Genomic DNA, 13,246 nt, shown 5'->3' with positions numbered 1-13,246 from the left:
TAGACGACATTAAGAGCACGCTATCGGCGATTAAGGAAAGCCTTCGCTTTCTTGGCGAAAGCATGGCTCTCGTGCAGTCTACTCTCGCGGTACACGGTAATCGTTTGGGCCAAGTGGAGCAATATCTTGATCACGTCGTCGCCCCTGCCATTGCCGTGGATCAGCCGTTGTTGCAACGTACAGCCGTGCCCAGTCCACCGCATCACGCGGCCCTTATGCACCCGCCGGGTGCTCAGGCCAACTCCTAAATGCTTCAAGATGGCCAGGCCATTTGACGAGTTGCGAATCTGGCAATGGAACTGCAGGAGCTTCACCCACAAGAAAGCTTTCCTGCAGCAATACCTCCGTAGCCACGAAGCCAAACTTCACATCATGCTATTACAAGAGACTGTAGTACCAACCTCCACGTTTTCCGGATACCAGTGGTTGCCCGGCCCCTCGGGAGGACACGGTATCACCACCCTGGTCGCTAACAAGATTACCTGCGCAGCGCACAGTCTCAATGTGCCCGAAATTGAGCACGTTATGATCGAAATTCTCCCTGGCAACATATCACAACAAAGCGTATACATGCTCAATGTATACAGTAGTCCAAGCCACCATAGACAAAGATTCACATGCTTCTTCCAGAAAGTTGCCCGTCTCGCGGGGCCTAGCCCGCTAGTGATTGCAGGCGATTTTAGCGCTGCGCGTGGCGCCTGGGGCTACACGTACGACACACCCAAAGGTAACGAGCTTTGGAAAAGTGCGAATGACATGGGCCTTATTCTCATTACGGACAAGGCCTTCCCCACTCGCACTGGTACGTCTACGCAAAGAGATACTACGCCAGATCTATGCTTCGTCAAGAATATCTCCGACGCCCGCTGGTCCAACCTCGCGGTAGATCTCGGTAGCGACCACTTCGTATTGGCTGTACACCTCCCCACAGTAAGCAGGAAGACCAAGTCGTACACGTGGGTCGACAAGGACCTCCTTCGTAAGACCCGCGCAGAACGACCTCCTCCCGATACCCCACCGAGCCTCGAGACGTGGACGGCCCAGCTCAAAGCTGATATAAACAAGGCAACAAAAACTATGAGCACAGACCTTCCAACCGAAAAGATGGACAGTCGTCTCGCCCACCTACTAGAGGCCAAACAGTCTCTATTGGCCCGGTGGAAGGGCCAGCGCCTTAATCGGAGGTTACGAAAATGCATATTTCAGCTGAACAAGACCATGATGGATCACTGCCGCATCCTTTCAAAACAGCAGTGGGACGAAATTTGTAATTCGATTGGTGGTCAGGTTCGAAATGGCAAAACGTGGAACTTACTAAACACCTCCTCAATGAAACCAACACCCACACAAATCAGCGTCATTTGATCCTGAAGATACTTCATCAGGCTAAACGAACAGTGTCACCGGAAGATGTTGTCAAGAGCCTCGTGGAAAAATATCTCCCGCTCCCCACGGGCCCTGTTACCCCTCACCCTGATTACTCTGGCAGCGACAACACTAACTTAGACGCCGACTTCTCTATTGAAGATGTGCGCCGAGCTCTCCATGAGCTCAATGGCCGCTCAGCCCCTGGCCCCGATGGCATCACCAACAAGCTCCTACGCAATCTGGACAATTCTTCCGTCACTTACCTCACTGACACTATCAACGAGCTATGGAAAAAGGGTGAGATACCCGATGCTTGAAAACTAGCTCACACGGTTCTCATACCCAAACCGGGAAAGGCGCCGAGCCTAGATTACCTACGCCCCATATCTCTCACGTCGGGCGTGGGCAAAGTGGCTGAGCACGTCGTCCTCAACAGGGTTGGTCGATACCTCGAAGATAACGACTACATCCCGCACCACATGATTGGCTTCCGACCAGGGTTATCCACTCAAGACGCCATGTTACTCCTAAAGCATCAAATTCTAGATGGCGGAAACACTCGGGACACTCGTGCAATATTCGGTCTCTATTTAGAAAAGGCCTTCGATACAATAACGCACTCGTCAATCTTGAAAGCGATTGCAGCCCTCGGCCTAGGTCATCGATTTTACTACTTTATCCGCTCTTTTCTCACTCGACGCAGAGCCGTCCTCCGCGTAGGAGACCTAGTGTCGGAAGAAGTGGAGCTCGGACAGCAGGGCACTCCTCAGGGATCCGTCCTCTCATTCACGCTCTTCAACCTCGTGATGATCGGGCTTTCCGAACGACCTTCAAAAATAGGCGGGCTAAATCACACTACCTATAAGGATGATGTAACCGTATGGTGCTCCACAGGGTCGGATGGCTTCATTGAGTCCGCCCTGCAAGAGGCTATCGACACCGCCGAGTCTTACCTCGACCACACCGGTCTCAGGTGCTCACCTGCGAAGTCGGAGCTGTTGATATATTTTCCCAAACGCCGGGGTGCCAAGCTCCGAAGGGTGGAAACCTCCGGCGGAACGCAATATCACCCTCCACACCAGAGATGGTCGTACTATACCCAGGGTAGACACCATCAAGGTTCTCGGCATGATCATCGAGTCCAGCGGAACCAACACCCAAACAGTACACAAGCTCAGGACTAAGACTGAGAATGCCATACGACTCGTACGTAGAGTAGCCAACAGGCACCATGGCCTCAAAGAAGACAACCTGCTGCGTCTCGTACACGCGTTTGTTTTGTGCCATTTTACCTACGTTGCCGCTATACACAAGTGGCTACGTGCTGAGCGCGATCAACTCAATGCGCTTATTCGCAAGGTGGTCAAACGAGCCCTTGGCCTCCCTATCACCACTCCAACGTACAAAATCGTCGAGCTTGGCGTACATAACACGCTAGAAGAGATCGCCGAAGCTCAGGAACGTGTGCAATTGACCCGACTCACTACCACCAAGGCGGGCCGCCATATTCTGCGCGAGCTCGGCTTCTTCTCCTCGAGGGCCAGGGACCCCCCAGAGTTGACTCTAATTCCCCGTGAAATCCGCGACCTTATCACGATCGCTCCCATACCACGAAATGTACACCCCGAATACAACAGAGGCAGGCGCCTTGCGCGGGCGACCGCCATTCTCAAGCGCATAGACATGGAAGCGGACAACGTCTCGTTCGTGGACGCCGCTGCCTATCGCAACAACCAAGCCTTCGCCACGGTCGCGGTATCATCCGCGCAGCAGACTCTTAACTCAGCCACAATCCTCACCCGAAACCCCGAAGTAGCGGAGCAAGTAGCTATAGCTATAGCTATGCTCGACAGCAAACGGGAATTCATCTACAGCGACTCCAGGCTGGTCATCAAAGCCTTCGAACGTGGAGTCATCTCCGACCAGGCGTTACGTATCCTGCGCAATGCGGACCCGAGTGCCTTGAAGCACCACACTGTCATCTGGTTCCCCGCCCATCTCGGCCAGGTGCCGGGTGCCCTATCCAACCTCAACGAGATCGCCCATGATGCAGCGCGCGCACTTACCGACCGCACTGCCACAGGGCAACCTTATCTTGCTGGGTTGGATACCAATCAGAATGCACCAATTACGTACAATGAAATTACAAAGCACTTTTACTTGGAACGCCGCATTTTTCCACCCCCACATCCGAAACTTAACCGACCGCAGACATTAACCCTACGCCTATTACAGACACACACATACCCAAACCTTGCCACGCTTCACGTTTATTATCCCGATGCATACCCCAGCGACACATGCCCATCATGTGGACACACAGCGACACTCGAACACATGCTCTGGGAGTGTAGAACAACTCCTCCCGACTCTACCTCAAGCAAGTGGGAGAGGTCCCTCAGGAGCTCACTTCTCGCCGACCAGCAATGGGCCGTCCAGTAGGCCCACGAAGCGGCCGCCAGGTACTCGCTGTCGGTCCCTACGTGGGAGACGCCCGCTACGCGCTAAGCGCGTCCTGCAGGACCGAAATAAAGTTTTTTCATTCCATTGCCAACCTAGCAAGCTTCTTTTTTTTTCCACGAACTCAATTAGCCTTTACAAAGCAGCAGGAGGGTAGAACTGCAAGGAGACCATGCGGATTTCATAGAGCGGATAGCCTACGTCGACTGATCTTAACTTCTACTAATAGTCGTTTAAACCTTCTTAGACACAATTAAACAGTTGCAACGATTTTTAGGCAACAGTAACCAAATTAAGTAATCCGTTAGCCAGCATTTCCTTTTGGGTGCACATTAAAGAACCCAAGGTGGTCGAAATTTCTGGAGCCCTCTAGTACGCCATCTCTCATAATCATATGGTGGTTTTGGGACGTTGAACCACGCATATCAATCAACCAGCATTTTCTGGATCACTATTGTGGTCTTACCGTTACGAAGAAAATGGCGAGTCGGGGAGGATACCAAAATTAGGGGTTAAACCATAACCCTGCGCACATACTACCATCACGGCTGCTACTACAGATAATAATAATAATAATAATAATAATAATAATAATAATAATAATAATAATAATAATAATAATAATAATGGTTGTTCTGGAATGTGCACGTAACAGTGTTGCGTACCATCCAGATGAGAGAATATACAGACAAAAGAGTTTGCTGTCTACGTCTACATGGTATATACAACGTAAATAGCGGATAAATGCAGAAAATGAAGGAACTGGTAGAAAACCCCTTGGTGCGTCAATGAAAATCCCATAGACGGGAGTCATTTATTATTCGAAGGTAATAAGTACAGAGACCTTTGCGAGTGATATAAATATTTAACAAAGTAACACATATGAAAACTGACATTGAACACGCACAACAAAAGTTGAAAGCAAAAAGTAGCCAGGGACAAGATGCACTCTAACCTTCAGCTCTTAAAGGTGAAGTTTAAAGATTCCCAGTTTGTGTTTACTTTTTTTGCATCATTCTGGATTTTTCTGTCATGAACAAGATGATCTTACCGTCGCAAGCAACAACGCCGACACTGGAATTTCTGCGAAACGAGTTCTTCTATGCTGTCGCGTTAAAATGTTATTTTTGGCAGTGAGCGTAGAAGACAAGATGCCAGCTATCCTTTCATACGTTAAAGTTGTGGCGCTGTAGCTGCATGTTTGAAGACAAAGCATTGCTTTGCAAGTCACAACCACTGTATTGGCACTGTTTCACTGTTCGCGTTTTGAGGGTAAGCCGCTTTGGTTTCTGTAACAATAGAATAACGGCTGAAATACAAAGATGGCCGAAATATCTTTCGGTTAATGTCGGGTGTGTAACGTGCTTTTTGATCAGTTTTATATCTGTTTACCATCTCTGTTAGGTATCTGACCTTTGAATGTCGTTAAATGTGAACTAAGCAAAGCTGTCTTACTTAAAACAAATTATTGTCAACTTGCACAAAACCTTCCATTGTATTCATATCAGCCATCCCGAGCCATGAGTCATTACCCAGCAGACCTTCAAATATGGCAGAAGTGTGTCTCGCAGAGCGAGTTTGTGTGTGATAATGACGGGAACAGCTCAAAAACAGGAAGGAGAAAGTATCGTCACACAACACAAGCGCTGACGAAACACTGTGTGTAAATTTATTGCACCTGGAAAGACATAGCTGAAAAAGGAAACAAGTATAAAACATCACGTGCACATAAAGGTGAAATTCCAGAAAAATCTACCACAGGTCGAAATTTCCCAAGGTAACCGCTAAAAAACATGATCTCTTTATCCATGAGGGTGACTGAAGGCTCACTGACGCTAATGTTTTTTTTTTGTCTTCTTGACACAAACAGCCTCGTTGATTTCGTGCTCTGTCCTGTTGTGATATCTTGAGAACATCTTCCAATTATAAAAAAAGCTCCAACCCTTTTTTGCGGTGTTCCCCCGAGTTTCAATTATGGCTTTAAAATTTTATTATGACCAATTATGATAAATAATATTTAAAGCTAAGGAGCTCAAAATCTATGTCGTTTACAAAACAGTGAATTGCGGCATAGTTCTTTGGGATTGCAGCAGAAACGTAATCAAGCAGCCTAGAATACAGGGCAGAATGCTGGTGACGCAAAGTGTCTCTGCACATATGCCACACCTAACGAGAAATCGAGAAGACAAAATATGGAGTCCTAACTTATTTGTTGTCTTGGTGTTTTGTTGCCTTTGTGATTTTATGCGTACGAACATCACCGAAATGCCTTGAAGCTATTGGTATTACAGATTACTACAAACATTTTTTGCTAAACCTTTTAATTGCATCCGAAGACATTGCACATTCCCTCTGGAAATGAAGAAGGTTTCGTTTACGTTTGTGCATTTTACGTATGTGTACAGCGGGAACTATTGACGGCACGCTCCTTTGCTGTGAAAGATTAGTGGGAAAGTCGGAGCAGTGAAGCTATCGTTATATAGGCTTCATTCTACCATCAGCACCTTAGCCGCATGAATTGTACAACAATGTTTAATCTATGATTGGTATAACAACACTCGCTCATTCTAGACGTCTGAGTAAAGTAAGACAGTCACGCTATTTCCAGTTATTCGTTTTCGTTTTGCCGGCAAACTGGCAGGATTTCATTATTGGCCAGGGGCTGCTTTTTCGAAAAGTTTGACAGTGGCAGCAGGTTCTTGGCATGAAGGGCTGCCATTTTCTCATTATGCCCAACCACTACTTTCCCCCGATTGTACGTTAGCTTGATTTCTTTATTACGGCTGTAATTGATGCCTCTATTCATCTTGATTTGTGCAGTAAGGTACGCTAGTGGGAGCATTTTAGGCTGTATGAAAAAGTACTTGTGAATATTGTAATGCAAAGTTTAGAAGTAATAGTGCTACGCTATTGATAATGACAACCGAACTTGTCACCATGACAACAGATGCTGCTAGCAGAAAAAAAAGTATGTCCCGGTAGTTTCCTCAAATTTTTTTTTTATGCACCGACCGACTTATCTGTTGTGCTACAGCCATCATAATGTCGGGGTAGCAGAAGTGCACTCTGTGTGTTGTTACTACAGAGCATGGTATGCTATAGAAAGACTTCACTTAGGCCTACCGGGGCGGGAACTAGCACGTAGTGCGTCGCTTCCGACTACGAAAAAATGTATGCCTCTTTGACAATACTCCTCTGCATATCCCTTATCATCTTCGAAAGCAGCACCCCGATCAGCGTATCACAAGAGGATTGTTCCCTCCTCGTATTTGCGGTCGTGCACTGTCTCATCGTGACTGAGCCCTGTTAAACAAGCTAAGAGTTGGTTCTGTATCAGCACCCGAACAATTAAATCGCCAAAGACGCGGAGATGGTCCAATCGTGTGGCTCCTGTGAGACACCAAAAACGCAGCCTTTTGTAGTGTCCCACTAGGCAGCCACCCTTGCTCACGAAGAAATATGAAGTTATTGAACTTATGCACACGACCATTGACGATTGCCTGTCCCGAAGAGAATGGGCTACTCTAAGTGACCACGCCTGTCTAGCCCTGCTGAGCCGATTTGGCCTCGCGGTTATAGACATGTTTCATTCGACTACTTCTCTGTGTGAATATCTGTTATTTGTTTTTCTTTCTTTTTCTTTGTTCTTCTCTATCTTCTCTCGCTTCTTATTCTCCTTTCCTCGATGTTTTCCTTTGCCTAAGGAGCAGGCAGCCGACTTTGTGACCTTCTAAGTGGAAGTTGCCAGCAGTTCCCTCCCGATCCTATGTTTTCGTGTTTTCTGTGAATACAAATGAACAGAATAACTAAATACACCATTTGAAACCTTTGTTGCAGGGCAAGAATATGTATGTGTTGTCAAAATATCAGGGCCCGTGTCTCGAATGAGTTTCTTTGCGTGACTTCCGAAGACGACATAGCCTCGACAAAACCTTACGACAGACCATCGGGCTGCGATAGCATACCACGTTCCGAAATGCAGCAACACATCAAGATCTTCTTCGGCCGAACTATTTGTGCCCGTGATGTGTCACGGAGCCTAAACTGGAGTTACACGTGAAGAATGAAATCTCTATTGACGCATTGAACCATGCAAGATAAAGTGATACGTCTTACCTTGAAAAAGAGAAAGATAGCCGACTTGGTTGGGTAGCAAACGGTTCTTAAGCACATTTTAGTCAAAATGAAAAAACGCAAGTAACCATGGCCAGAGAATGTAGCCCGTAGGCAAGATAACCACTAGTCATGGGTAACAGATTGTATTCTAAGAAAAAGCAGACGTGCGAGGGAAAGCAGTATGTTAGGTGGCCCGATGAGATGAGGAAGTTTGCGGGTATAACGTGGCACAGGTAATGTGGCACAAATCCTGGCTTGTTGGTGAAACAGAAGAGGTGTTTGCCCTTCAGCAAACGCAGCCAAGGTGTTGAGGTAATATGTTGCAATTTTTCAATGGTGAATCCTTGGCTTACGATTGTGAGTAGCATTTGGCTTTTCAATAAAAGAAACTGCTGTAACTCGACGGCGAAAGTCATAGAAATTCTTTGTGAAATTTTATATTGCGAGCAGCAAAACTTATTGCTCAATATATTCAAAAATGCTTAATAATTGATATCTTTTCACATAAAGACTGAAGTGCGCTCTCCTCAGTGAGCTTCCTTGGAAGTGATAAAGATGCGTTGATGAAAGCACAGGATTCGTCCTCAGCTAGATTATATTGAGGTAAAGAGGAGTGACGCCAGCGTCAGAAGTCCATAGATATCATTGAATGAGCCAGTGTTTCGACCACCTGCACAAAGAGCAAAAGAATACATGGTTATAAATTGAGCACCTGAATAAGCAGGCAATATTGTTCTTGCTGCAACAAAAAAAAAATTTCAGTAGATTTTTGTCCGTAGAAACGGGCTTGGCGTATCTTTACATCCAAGAAAAAAATTTTCCGGTCACGGTCCACTGATGTGGCTTACAGGCTTAGTATTTTTAATAGGTATGGAAATGGCTAAGTCCTTGGCAATTAACACAGAAACCATTAAGTCGATCTTTACCGTGGCGGGCGCATCTTATGCAGGCAAATTACCAGTGGTTATTTAGCATGAAATAAATCGGTGCTGTTGCACTGACTGAAGGAGTAGGAATCTGAACATCTGACCACATGATCTACAGCGCGCTGTTTTGGCTTACTCAGCCACGCAATATACGCCCTCAAACTGATAACGCGAGCTATTTTTATACACTATATATCACTGGCGGCATACACTACTTGGAGGTGCTTGAGCGTGTTTCCTGTTACCCGTGAGGAGGCGCGCGGAGCGCATTAGGTGCAAGGGCTTCGATCATGCTTCGCGGAGTTCAATGTGCATGTGCCTTCAACCTGTACGCTGACCTACACGGCACCATCATCTGTGCTCGGGCTTATCCCGTGAAGGATTGTACGTTTAGTCCTTTCACCGTAAAGTTTGAATTGAAGCTACAGACCACTAAAGAAAAATTGATTCGCTGCGGCGGTCGCGTTTGCGAAAAGAGCGTGCTGCATACTGAAAAAAGCCAAAGTAGGGACTAGTTTGTTGTGCATAGCCGACACTTGAAGCATGCTACTTGAACATAAAGATATAAAAGTTTTGTCTGATGTAGTTCACCCTCACCAGGTATATACATGCGCGTTCTTGTCAGGTATCCTTCTTAACGTTTGAGCAGCTTCCTACAAGCGTAGAGATTTGGCAGTTGTTATTTCACTTTCATCTTGTCTGTGCTCTTTTTGTGCATTCTTTGTGCTTGAGTCCCAAGCTGCAAATTTCTATTTGCTGCGGCTGTTCTTTTTTTCGACATTCCAATTTGTTGCTACCGAGTTCTTTACATCACTCTTGCGGCGACACTGTGATATTTGTTTCTGGTTAGAATCAAACGTAGGTGCATGAACAAATTTTTCAATAGATTTTGCACTGAAGTGGCTGCCGTTATTTTTAGTTTTCATCTAAATTATGCCATCGAGCACCACTATTGTAGAGAGAGGGCTAGGGGCAAGCTCCGCCATTTTGTATACCGTAAATGCATGCTATTTCAACACACGTTCATTCAGAAAATCGGATAATTCGGACGTTGTCTCTTGTCTCAGGAAGAATACGAATTGTTCAAAAGCCTCAAAGTCTAGTTATTTGCTGATAGGTTGCAACGCGATCAATTCTGACCATTCACAATGCACACCGCGTGCGCAATATTGCGATACATTGATATGTGGAGTTTAACTTCCCAAAAACACCATGCGAGACGCCGGAGTGGAGGGCTCCGAAAATTTCGAGGACCCCGTGGGGTTTTTTAACGTGCAACCAAATATGAGCGCACGGGCGTACAACATTTCCGCTTCCATCGGAAATGCAGCCGCCACAGCCGGGATTCGATCCTGCGACCTGCGGGTGAGCAGCTGAGTACCTTACCCACTAGACCACCACAGCGGGGACGAAGAATTGCGAATGCGCGATGTCGAGGAGCAAAAACGGCGTTCGCCGGCCACCGAATCATATCATCACAGTTCGTACTGTCACGCGCATTTCTCATTCTTCCCTTCGTTTCATTGGGCTTTCGACCACACAGCCTTTCAGAAATTCTCAACCCGCTATTCCCCAACCCCAGTGTAGGGTAGCATACCAGATACTAGCATCTGGTTAACCTCCCTGCCTTCCTTTTTTCTCGTTTCTCTCTCTCTCTCTCAATGCGAACTGTACCTCATTGCTCGAGAAGGTTCGCGATTGTACGCAATTTATACTTGACGCAATTTTACCTTGACGCCATTTATACTTTGGATGACCAGCAGTTCAATGTGTGCTTCCTAGGAGGCGGTGCCATTTCTTCTGAGACCAGGGGATGACAGTCGCTGAAAAAGAAGACAAGTCATGCAGATTTAGCACAATTGTAGTATCGTTGGTTTCAACGTAACAAAAAATACTAGCGATGCCCTCATAACTGCGGTAAACCTATCAGTCATCCGGGCACTAATTTCGCTCTCGGTGTTTTTTTCTTTTCTACTCGTTAGCATTTTTTAGCAGCAAAGTTGTTTGGAAGGTCGGTAACTTGTTCCCCGTCCATCGGGGAACAAGGCCATCGTCGTCATGAACCTGCACGTTCTGTCTTCCTTCGCCTTACAGTAAAGCTACTTAACCAACTACAAGCTTTGTGGTGGTAAACTCTTCAGGTTTGTGTGCACCACAGGCATCGGGCAAGCATACCTGCCTTCTCAAGCAGGTTAGAGTGGCAAAAGGACATAAGCGCATCAAAAAAAGAGATATAGAAAGAGGTAAAAACTATAAAAAAAGAAGGTGAAAAAGTGGTAGCTAGAAAGAGGAGATAAATATACGAAGAGAATAAAGAGATTACAAGGTAAAATTAGAGAAAAAGATATAAAAAGAAGTATAAAGAAGCAGTAAGAAACATGCACATAATAAGATAGTAAAGAAGAAAGAGCATGTCAGAAAAACGAAGGGATGAGAGAAATAAAACTAAGCGAAAAGGACAAAAAAAGCAGATAAAGAGAGAGAAAAAAGATAAAGAAAAGAAAAGGACAGATGAGACTTAGAAAGATAGAGAAAGAAAGACGTGAAGAGGAATCAAGAAATTGGGACAACTAAACAGCAAGCGAAAGGAAGAAACGAAAGAAATATAGAGTTAGAAAGAGAAATAAATACATGGACAGATAAGATAATAAATGAAAAGGAAAAGATAAAATACGAGAAATTAAGAGAGCGAGAGAGAGAAGGAAATAGATGTGAGAAAGAAAGAAAAAATGAAAGGAAACAAGTTTGGTCACTCAGTTGCGCTTTCAGTTCAGACTTGCCACTAAAAGTGTCTAGTTTGTCATACCTACTGGCAACATTACACTTCGCTGAGAACTGATGTCCAGTTCTTTGCTCAAATTTGTCAGGTATTGCTAATTTTGACCCAGAAGCAGCACCCCAAGCCTTTGTGTGTGTATAGGAAACTCGCCTACCTGAATCGCCAGAAAAATGCGTAACATCACAAGAATGGAAAAATGTGTCTTTTGTTCAAATTGAAATGCTAAATACGACTGCTTGGCGAATATATTGATATTCGCTAGCCTTTTTTGCCGAAACATAATTAGATCCAAAGCACACATCTAATGAAATGTCTGTTGCATTAGTCAACAGAGCAATGTCACCAATATTGCATCCCGCCTCATAAAACACAAATTAGGTCCATCTTAAAGTATCATCTCCCTAGCCCAATGAGCAGCACATAAGGTTCTATAAGTAGCATAGCCGGTCTGAAGATATGCAAAGGCACCCGAACCAATATTCACAGGGTCTCGTACGTGTGCCTTCACCTAGGATGAATATATGACAAAAGGTACCTGCTGTCTAACTCACGACTGTAATGATACCCGATAGCTTTCTTCACCCAGCGTGGTTTTGTACTGCCTTCGAGATCAGAGGCAACAAATGCATGCTTCCCCTCACGTAGCGCTCGTGTATTTCGTGTCCTTCTTATCTCTGTGTCGTCGTTTTGTTCTCGCGCTATAACTATCGTCATGCCATACCAACTAGCCCAAGCTGCCACACTTCTAAGTCATCACGGGATCATGATCTATGTTATCAGTGGTGTTGACTCCGCAGGTAACTAACTTATTTAGCGTTTGAGGAGACATTTGAGGCTTTCGTTTTATTAACAAAGTGGGCCATCAGCAATGAACAGACGAAAACTACGAGAGTCACGGACTGTTGCACACTCACAATTCGTCCACAAGGAGTGCCCGCTTTCTTCGTATTATAATTTTAACGGTCGCGTAAGCAGATCCGATAAGTATCACCATGAGCAAGGCCATGAAAGAAACTGCTATTGCGAAGGTGGATGTTGTTCTCGAAGGTGTTTCTGCAAAGGACATGTAATTATTATTATTATTATTATTATTATTATTATTATTATTATTATTATTATTATTATTATTATTATTATTATTATTATTATTATTATTAATGTTGTTGTTGCGGTTGTTGTTGTTGTTGAATGCACAAAAACCCTGACGACACAGAGGATATAGGAGTGCCAACAAGCTCACCACTGCCACCTAAAAGAGCACGAAACTGCCTGTTCCTTCGAGAGACAAAGAAACAGAGTAAAGGAAGTTGGGACGAAAGAAACAGACAACAAACAAAAAAATAAGTAACACAAATGGGAAAACAAATAAGCAGTCATATGTCGATAAATGCGAGGCCCAATTGTATTTGCCTATGAAATTCAGCAGGGCTCGAGGGACCTGTGTGACGACGGGCAGCGTATTCTCCGGCAACAGGCGATAGTCATAGGTCGTGCATTTGGGCTTGGTAAGTCCCTATTTGTTAATGAGCACTGTCCATAGCATAACCAATACGAAACATCGCCGCATTAAAATAAAGAGGTGCAACTTACTTTTGTA

At 45.2% G+C, this 13,246-nt stretch overlaps 1 protein-coding gene across 1 annotated transcript in view; it reads right to left on the bottom strand.

Annotated features, from left to right (window-relative positions):
- Positions 1 to 8,509: 8,509 nt before the first annotated feature.
- The window catches only part of LOC119165217 (uncharacterized), a 99,951-nt gene continuing 95,214 nt past the window's right edge, over positions 8,510 to 13,246 (bottom strand). The window contains exons 27-29 of the mRNA XM_075872501.1: positions 12,564 to 12,702; positions 10,601 to 10,693; positions 8,510 to 8,614 (exon numbers count right to left, since the gene is read on the bottom strand). Of these exons, the coding sequence (XP_075728616.1) occupies positions 10,612 to 10,693; positions 12,564 to 12,702 (221 nt within the window). The 3' untranslated portion in view covers positions 8,510 to 8,614; positions 10,601 to 10,611. The remainder of the gene's footprint in view (positions 8,615 to 10,600; positions 10,694 to 12,563; positions 12,703 to 13,246) is intronic.

Source organism: Rhipicephalus microplus, chromosome 8 (assembly GCF_043290135.1).
Source record: "Rhipicephalus microplus isolate Deutch F79 chromosome 8, USDA_Rmic, whole genome shotgun sequence".
Taxonomy (NCBI): domain Eukaryota; kingdom Metazoa; phylum Arthropoda; class Arachnida; order Ixodida; family Ixodidae; genus Rhipicephalus; species Rhipicephalus microplus.
This window is presented reverse-complemented; position numbering and strand designations above follow the sequence as displayed.